General features: G+C 45.2%; 1 protein-coding gene across 1 annotated transcript; it reads left to right on the top strand.

The window, feature by feature from the left end:
* The first annotated feature begins 1,770 nt into the window (after window positions 1–1,770).
* On the top strand, window positions 1,771–4,749 carry LOC142482998 (uncharacterized). The gene is made up of 3 exons (XM_075583103.1): window positions 1,771–1,867; window positions 2,080–2,218; window positions 3,183–4,749. Exons 2-3 carry the CDS (start codon window positions 2,089–2,091, stop codon window positions 4,664–4,666), a joined length of 1,614 nt encoding a protein of 537 aa, XP_075439218.1. The 5' UTR covers window positions 1,771–1,867; window positions 2,080–2,088; the 3' UTR covers window positions 4,667–4,749.
* Window positions 4,750–9,973: the final 5,224 nt, after the last annotated feature.

Below are 9,973 nucleotides of genomic sequence, written 5' to 3'. Positions count from 1 at the left end.
ACAGCTATTTCTCAGCTTAGTACTCTCAGTATAAGTTACACAGCTATCTCTCAGCTTACTACTCTCAGTATAAGTTACACAGCTATTTCTCAGCTTAGTACTCTCAGAATAAGTTACACAGCTATTTCTCAGCTTATTACTCTCAGTATAAATTACACAGCTATTTCTCAGTTTATTACTCTCAGTATAAGTTACACAGCTATCTCTCAGCTTTTTACTCTCAGTATAAATTACACAGCTATTTCTCAGCTTATTACTCTCAGTATAAGTTACACAGCTATCTCTCAGCTTACTACTCTCAGTATAAGTTACACAGCTATTTCTCAGCTTATTACTCTCAGTATAAATTACACAGCTATTTCTCATCTTATTACTCTCAGTATAAATTACACAGCTATTTCTCAGCTTACTACTCTCAGTATAAGTTACACAGCTATCTCTCAGCTTATTACTCAGTATAAATTACACAACTATCTCTCAGCTTATTACTCTCAGTATAAGTTACACAGCTATTTCTCAGCTTAGTACTCTCAGAATAAGTTACACAGCTATTTCTCAGCTTATTACTCTCAGTATAAATTACACAGCTATTTCTCAGTTTATTACTCTCAGTATAAATTACACAGCTATTTCTCAGCTTATTACTCTCAGTATAAGTTACACAGCTATCTCTCAGCTTTTTACTCTCAGTATAAGTTACACAGCTATTTCTCAGCTTATTACTCTCAGTATAAGTTACACAGCTATCTCTCAGCGTTCTACTCTCAGTATAAGTTACACAGCTATCTCTCAGCTTATTACTCTCAGTATAAGTTACACAGCTATCTCTCAGCTTACTACTCTCAGTATAAATTACACAGCTATTTATCAGCTTATTACTCTCAGTATAAGTTACACAGCTATTTCTCAGCATTCTACTCTCAGTATAAGATACACAGCTATCTCTCAGCTTATTACTCTCAGTATAAGTTACACAGCTATCTGTCAGCTTAGTACTCTCAGTATAAATTACACAGCTATCTCTCAGTTTAGTACTCTCAGTATAAATTACACAGCTATCTCTCAGCTTATTACTCTCAGTATAAATTACACAGCTATTTCTCAGCTTTCTACTCTCAGTATAAGTTACACAGCTATCTCTCAGCTTATTACTCTCAGTATAAGTTACACAGCTATCTCTCAGCTTATTACTCTCAGTATAAGTTACACAGCTATCTCTCAGCGTACTACTCTCAGTATAAGTTACACAGCTATCTCTCAGCTTATTACTCTCAGTATAAGTTACACAGCTATTTCTCAGCTTATTACTCTCAGTATAAGTTACACAGCTATTTCTCAGCTTATTACTCTCAGTATATGTTACACAGCTATTTCTCAGCTTACTACTCTCAGTATAAGATACACAGCTATCTCTCAGCTTATTACTCTCAGTATAAGATACACAGCTATCTCTCAGCTTTTTACTCTCAGTATAAGTTACACAGCTATCTCTCAGCTTACTACTCTCAGTATAAGTTACACAGCTATCTCTCAGCTTATTACTCTCAGTATAAGTTACACAGCTATCTCTCAGCGTATTACTCTCAGTATAAGTTACACAGCTAACTCTCAGCTTATTACTCTCAGTATAAGTTACACAGCGATCTCTCACTGTATTTGATAGTATCAGTACACCGTGCAGTGTGATGTAGGGGAGGATTATAGAAGGCCCCCAGCATTGTGAGGTCACAGCCTATAATCGGCAACATTGTGACCTCATTCTGCCCGGGGTATAAATGGCAGCTACTCAGGGCCAAGGGCAGTGTCCTAAGTCCTGTAACATCTCCAGGAATGATTCACCTTCAGCCCGTCAGTGGGAAACATCTTTGTGAGTGTTTATTACATCCTTCCTCCCCCAAGCTCTCCCCACCCTTCCCCCAACTGATGAGACCCCCCCCCACTACATCTTCCCACCCTTCCACCAACCTTTCCCCCCTACCCCAAACCTCTCCAATCATGTAGTCCTGGAGATGGTTGTGTGAGTGGATGAAAGCCTCCTAGTCCTAGAGGTTACAGGGTGTGTGCATTTTGTGCTTGTAGAAGGGAATCATGACCTCCTCATACCTGGCACGATGCCAGTGCAGTGGAGCAGGGTATGAGTATCGTTCAACACCAACAAAGGAGGTCCAGCCACTCAGCCTGGGGCACCGCATGGAGTCAGATGCAAGCAAAAAGCAAGGTACTGATCCAAAGATCCAGTGTGTGAGCATGATCCACAAAAACAGCGTGAGCTCATGATACACAGAACCAGAGCGTGAGCTCATGATCTACATAACCAAAGTGTGAGCATGATCCACAGAACCAGATCGTGAGCATGATCCACAGAACCAGATCGTGAGCATGATACACAGAACCAGAGTGTGAGCATGATACACAGAACCAGAGCGTGAGAATGATACACAAAAACAGCATGAGCTCATGATCCACATAACCAAAGCGTGAGTATGATACACAGAACCAGAGCGTGAGCCTGATACACAGAACCACAGCGTGAGCATGTACTCAGAACCACAGCGTGAGCATGATCCACAGAACCAAAGTGTGAGCATGATCCACAGAACCAGATTGTGAGCATGATCCACAGAACCAGATAGTGAGCATGATACACAGAACCAGAGCGTGAGAATGATACACAGAACCAGAGCGTGAGCATGATCCACAGAACCAGATCGTGAGCATGATACACAGAACCAGAGCGTGAGAATGATACACAGAACCAGAGCGTGAGCATGATCCACAGAACCAGATCGTGAGCATGATACACAGAACCAGAGCGTGAGAATGATACACAGAACCAGAGCGTGAGAATGATACACAGAACCAGAGTGTGAGCATGATACACAGAACCACAGCGTGAGCATGATCCACAGAAACAGAGCGGGAGCCTGATACACAGAACCAGATCATGAGCATGATCCACAGAAACAGAGCGGGAGCATGATACACAGAACCAAAGTGTGAGCATGATCCACATAAACAAAGTGTGAGCATGATACACAGAATCAGAGTGTGAGCATGATATACATAACCAGAACATGAGCTTGTGATCCACAGAATCAGAATATGAGCATGATATACAGAACCAGAATACATGTAATGCTGAAATTCTTGCTGCTAATTGTCTGAATTGGTGTCTCTTTTAGCTTCAGAGAGCTACAAGTGCTCAGACCTAGTGTCCGATGAGCAATTCCCCATCAACACATGGGAAAATGTCTCAAACACGCCATTCGAGATCCAGCCGTCCATCACCCAAGAGTCCTGCATGTGCAACAAACCCTTCCCCACCAACACCACAGCCTATGTGTCTAATGAACCCTTCCCCATCAACACCACAGCCTATGTGTCTAACGAGCCCTTCCCCACCAACACCACAGCCTATGTGTCTAACGAGCCCTTCCCCATCAACACCACAGCCTATGTGTCTAACGAGCCCTTCCCCATCAACACCACAGCCTATGTGTCTAACGAACCCTTCCCCATCAACACCAAAGCCTTTGTGTCTAACGAACCTTTCCCCATCAACACCACAGCCTATGTGTCTAACGAGCCCTTCCCCATCAACACCACAGCCTATGTGTCTAACGAGCCCTTCCCCATCAACACCACAGCCTATGTGTCTAACGAGCCCTTCCCCATCAACACCACAGCCTATGTGTCTAACGAACCTTTCCCCATCAACACCAAAGCCTTTGTGTCTAACGAACCCTTCCCCATCAACACCACAGCCTATGTGTCTAACGAGCCCTTCCCCATCAACACCTCAGCCTATGTGTCTAACGAGCCTTTCCCCATCAACACCAAAGCCTATGTGTCTAATGAACCTTTCTCCATCAACACCAAAGCCTATGTGTCTAACGAGCCCTTCCCCATCAACACCAAAGCCTATGTGTCTAACGAGCCCTTCCCCATCAACACCACAGCCTATGTGTCTAACGAACCCTTCCCCATCAACACCAAAGCCTATGTGTCTAACGAACCCTTCCCCATCAACACCAAAGCCTATGTGTCTAACGAACCCTTCCCCATCAACACCACAGCCTATGTGTCTAACGAACCTTTCCCCATCAACACCAAAGCCTTTGTGTCTAACGAACCTTTCCCCATCAACACCACAGCCTATGTGTCTAACGAGCCCTTCCCCATCAACACCACAGCCTATGTGTCTAACGAACCCTTCCCCATCAACACCACAGCCTATGTGTCTAACGAACCCTTCCCCATCAACACCACAGCCTATGTGTCTAACGAACCTTTCCCCATCAACACCACAGCCTATGTGTCTAACGAACCCTTCCCCATCAACACCAAAGCCTATGTGTCTAACGAACCCTTCCCCATCAACACCACAGCCTATGTGTCTAACGAACCCTTCTCCATCAACACCAAAGCCTATGTGTCTAATGAACCCTTCCCCATCAACACCAAAGCCTATGTGTCTAACGAACCCTTCCCCATCAACACCAAAGCCTATGTGTCTAACGAGCCCTTCCCAATCAACACCAAAGCCTATGTGTCTAACGAACCCTTCCCCATCAACACCAAAGCCTATGTGTCTAACGAACCCTTCCCCATCAACACCAAAGCCTATGTGTCTAACGAGCCCTTCCCCATCAACACCAGAGATTAAGTGTTCCATGTACCATTTTCCATCAATACCAAAGCCTATGTGTCTAATGAATCCTTCCCCATCAACACCAGCGCCCGTGTTCAACCAGCCTTTCCCCATCAGCACTAAGGCTGTGATCTCTAAAACACAATCTGAGCTCCCACCACTGATATTTGAGGTGAATCCGCCATTAATCATCCCTGATCAAGAATCCAGGTGTTCTGAGCAGCAAATAGTCGGATTCTCTTTGCCACCAATTCACCTCAAAGTCTGCTGATGTCACCAGCATTGTGGATGAATCACAACAACAGTAATAATTGGTCCTCTACGCACCATCATAAGTCTCCAAAAGAAAACAAGCAAGATCATCTGGGCATCACATAGGAAATCCAGGATCCCTGAGCTCTCACGTCCCTTCCTGTAAGAAAAAGCCAGGCTTTCTGAGTACCCCCCCCCCCCCCAGCAAACCAAGATTCCTGAGTAATATTCCATCTCTCGTCAGCACTCCAGGGCTTTCATTCAGAACTCCAGCTCTGAACTTTGACCTTATGCATTCATGTTTGAATTCATCCCTTTGGAAATGTTCCACTCATGCTGCTGTCAGGAATAAAAAGCTGTAACGCGAATACACCATGTGTGTCTTATTTGGGGTGTTGTGTTGCTTTGTAATATCCCTATGTAGCCATTTAGCCCCTGGGCTACTAATCCTCTACCTAACACATACGCCCTGGTACCATCGCAGGCAGTGTTAGGGTTAAATCTATGCCCTTGCTGCTGCAGCAGTAATCAACTCCCTTGAGTGACAGTAGGGGGGGGTGGGCCTAAGGCCTGGGTACTGCCCTATCTGGGGCCCAGACGTAGGACCCTCCCCTGGATACAAAAGGGGGTGCAGATCTAAATGTAAGCAGTGTGGAAGTGTGAAGCCAGGGCTCTGGTCACCTTCCTTCCCCTCCCTCGGGAAGTGGAAACAGCTTCCCCATATTCCACCAGGGGATATGGGAGTCAGGGATAGACCTTTGGGGCCTCAAGCCCTGGGGGTTGAGTCCAGGGACCATGTATGCTGTGTACTGCTGTGCTTGCTGGATAAAGACCCAGATGCGGTTTATTATACTCCCGCCTGAGGCTGCAGTTCTTCCTCAGGGGGAGGAAAGAGTGTTTCCCACAGGGGAATGCAGCTATCTGTGAGAGGTCCTTTGGGTTGGAGGTGTTGTACCAAGAGAAAGCACCCCCAAGCACTGAAAGCCTGTCCTGCTTATCCCCAAACAACACAGGCGGATGCTCAGGGCCTTCTTGTGAACCAACAGGTAGCACCAACACCGGGTATCCACAGTGAATCTCCCTTAGGGTGGGGGAACACGTGTTACACCTACTATATATAAAACATGCCTGAGTGAGTGGGGGGTAGCTGGGTAGCTGGGTGGGGGGTATCTGGGTGGGGGTGGCTGGACTCCTTGTCACCACCACGTTATGATGTCACCTGGCTTCATGTCTAGGTTGGGACGTACTTAACGCGTTTCACGGCTTTCTGCAGTTTCATCAAATGTTTACAAAAGTAGGGGAAGGGAGAAGAGGGCGGAGACCCTCGCATCAGCCTGTAATAGGTAGTAGAGTAAAGTCAACAACGGTGCAACAAGGGGAGGGGACAGAATTATTATTAGGAGACAAAGACACCCTATGGACAGCACTCGTTGTGTATGATGATGTAATGGTGAGTAACTTAAAAGTATAATACTTTATTAATACTAATTAAAATTAATGTCAAAAGCGTTGAAATCAATAAACAACTGACAATGGTAACAAAACACACAAAACAGACAGAAATCCACAATACTAAAACTGAAACCTAGGGGGAGGGAGAGGATCTAACCAATCTGCTAAATAGCAGAGAGAAGCTCACATAAACACAGTAATTAACCCCCTAGTACAGCAATGATAAAGTTACAAGGCCTGTAAAGTAGATACAGGTAACGGTGGACTGACCATGCACATGTATATACTTAAATGCTATACAGAGTATATAACAGTAGAATGAGAACTCACTAATGCTTAGAATCGTATAGCCATAGAAAGTAACAATGGTCTAATATGTCTAGTATTGAAGGACCCCTAAATAGAGGGTCCAAGCATGCCAGAAATAAGTTGGTTGAAAAAGCGCCCCAGCGAAACGTGCGTCAGGTGGGAGGCGGCTACAGGACTGACGTCATGACGTCATGACGCTTACATGCCGGTCAGAGCGTGAGAGGCACTGCTAAGTGCCTGTTTACGCGTGAAGGGACATTATGTATGCTTAATTGCTAGATTGTAAATGTTATTATGCCTTTGCATGCTGGATTCACAGCATCTAATTATTCCAGCGTCACTTTGTTTCGTGAGCCATGACGATGGCGATTTGAAAGGGGTACTGTGTATACACTATCATTCTACCCTGAGTATTCCTGTGTAACTGCTGATTACAATCGCTGCATTGGATTAACCCCTTCCTCCCCTCTGCCACCTGTGTGTGTTTGCTCACTATTTTATGTCTGATGCCTGTGATTAAGCTTGCTATAGTGGCACATTTGAACTAGGGGGCTATAACTGGATACGGACTAGATCCGTGCCCCAGAGCTAAGTATCACACTTTGTGAGCTCTTGTGCATACTATTCACGACAATTTTGACAACTATTTGTATCTGTGTATTGTTAGACTTATTTCTGGCATGCTTGGACCCTCTATTTAGGGGTCCTTCAATACTAGACATATTAGACCATTGTTACTTTCTATGGCTATACGATTCTAAGCATTAGTGAGTTCTCCTTCTACTGTTATATACTCTGTATAGCATTTAAGTATATACATGTGCATGGTCAGTCCACCGTTACCTGTATCTACTTTACAGGCCTTGTAACTTTATCATTGCTGGACTAGGGGGTTAATTACTGTGTTCACGTGAGCTTCTCTCTGCTATTTAGCAGATTGGTTAGACCCTCTCCCTCCCCCTAGGTTTCAGTTTTAGTATAGTGTCATCAAATGTTTAACATGTCCCAGTGAGGAGAATGATGGGGGAGAGAGAAGGAAGGAGGGGAGAATGAGGGAGAAAAGAGAGAAGTGGGGGAGGGATAGAGCCAGAGAATATGGGACGACAGAGAATGGGGGCGGGGGGGGGGGGGGTAGAGAGAGGAGGGGGATAGGCAAAAAGAGAGGTGGGGGGAGAGAGTGAAGAGGAGACGAGTATGAAAATGACAACTGTCTCTTATTTTCCGTTGCAGAGGCGGGATCTCCACTACACTGTAATATTAGCTACATTTTTATTGGGGTTTTGCTGAACTGGTACAAATATTTGTTTACTGGATTTATTGTACAGCGCAGAGATCTAGCAATGTATGTTTACACTTTATGTGTTACTCCGCATCTGGTATAATGCCTGCGCTATTATTACCCCATATATATATATTATATCTTTCTTACTCTTTATTTTCATTCTCTTTTATTGGGAACATTACCGAGGTTCCCAGACTCACAGTTACACACAGGCCTAGATGCACTAAACTTTAAATGGAAAAATTGGCGCTACTCGGCTACTCACGAAATCCTTTGCACGTGGTAACAAGCCGTAATAATGTGAATTCTACCTCAGTAATTGTTTGCCGTCAGTGTTAACGCAAATAAACATGCAAATGAGAACACTAATGGAGAATTAATTATTTATGAAGACTAACATGCTATTCACAAAGCTTGTATATAAGGACATGCACATAATATATGATAAATCATTTTCCAGTAAGTGATTTGTCCATTTTAACAGATGTCTTCAATACAAAAACAGTTACCTTTAATGGCATACACACACAGTACTGGATACGTCAAATATCATGAAACGTGTGATAATATCATGTTCTGGTAAACCAAAAATATACGTGTTAATAGCGCACACAAATGGGTATACATCAATATTTGTAACGTCGAAAAAGACGCGCGAGGTGCCATGGGAACTACGTTATATGTTGCGCTAAATATCGCGTTGCCATTAAAATGGCTGAAAAATATCGGAAGGGGGTTAAAATGGTGGCAAAATATTGCGAGACTATCTGTAAGGAGAATGGAGTTTATTGTGTTTCTGATGGGTAAGGTGCATGATGGGTTAACTTGTGTCTCTTACAGACATGCTTAGATGTAGTTAGTACTGCATTGCTGTGAACAGGACACATAGTGGAAAGTTACCTTAATTATGAGAAACTCTCCAGAGTTGTGTGGGAGCCCCCTGGGAGTCGGCCTCCCCTCTTGTGGGGCTTGGAACGCGCGTCAGCAGGGAGGCTGGACAAACGCACCCATCGTGCGTCAGAGCGGGAGACAGAATCCGCGGACGGGGAATCAGACCAAGCAAGATCCTTGCACGCGCGCGTAGTGGGACCACGAGACCGCGCATCCTGAGTGTCCGTCACGGAAGGGTTGTTGAGGTGAGGAGACAGTCTGCGACCGCCATGATGGCGAATCCTCACAAAATGTTCACTCCACCCGATACCAACATGGGTGTCCCCAAAATACCTGGGTGCTGGGCACCAATTCCGTGATGTCCCTTTCCCTTATTTCCAGGCCCACCCAAAGCGTTGGATTTAGCGCTATCCCATGGAGTGCTAGTGCACTTACTTAGGTACCGGCTGTAGTCCCTTACAGAGCCCTGTACAATGGCAGCCGTGTGCGCTATCGCAACTGCGCATGCGCGACTTAACAATGGCCGCCGCAACTCCCGATCGCTAATGCGCATGCGTGCGCATTTCCAAAATGGCAGCCCCCGCTAGCCGGGAGCGCCGCAAGTTCCCGGTTGCGCTTGCGTCGTGTTAGCAAATCCCAAGGATAGACTGCGTATCACACGCTAGCCACACAAGTCTCCAAAGTCTCTTTGGCCAGTATGATAATACCGCAGATGATAATAGAGAGTCCACACCAGTGCCAGTAATAAAAAATCATTTAAAGTACCACCCTACCGATGGCGCATGCGCGAAGCCAGAGTAGATGGAAGCTTAGGTTTCTAGCTCTGCTCGCATCGGCACAATAATCAACAAAAAGCGGCAATTAAAGTGACCCCTCACGAAACAGCCCAGCAAGATCAATTAGGGGAACACCCGGTGATGCCGGCACGAGGAAAATCAAAACAGAAAGACCCTTCGGTCACCACATACTTTAATAAAAAAAAAACAGCAGCGGGAGACAGCCCTGATCCCCCTACAGCAGGGATGGCGGCAGAGGCTGAGGTTGCCGGGCCGGCTGTGAGAGCGGATGATAACGAACCAGTTACCAGAAAAGACCTCAGGGAGTTCTGCACAGAGATGAAACAGTTCTTCAACAGA

This window comes from Ascaphus truei, unplaced genomic scaffold (assembly GCF_040206685.1).
Source record: "Ascaphus truei isolate aAscTru1 unplaced genomic scaffold, aAscTru1.hap1 HAP1_SCAFFOLD_286, whole genome shotgun sequence".
Taxonomy (NCBI): domain Eukaryota; kingdom Metazoa; phylum Chordata; class Amphibia; order Anura; family Ascaphidae; genus Ascaphus; species Ascaphus truei.
Note: the sequence above shows the minus strand (reverse complement) of the source record. Positions and strands in the feature narration are given on the sequence as shown.

Excerpts from the sequence above, each read along its gene's own strand:
- LOC142482998 (XM_075583103.1), top strand. The coding sequence starts at position 2,089 with ATGACCTCCTCATACCTGGCACGATGCCAGTGCAGTGGAGCAGGGTAT. Across the intron at positions 2,219-3,182 it reads AGATGCAAGCAAAAAGCAAG|CTTCAGAGAGCTACAAGTGC; the intron begins GTACTGATCCAA and ends TGTCTCTTTTAG.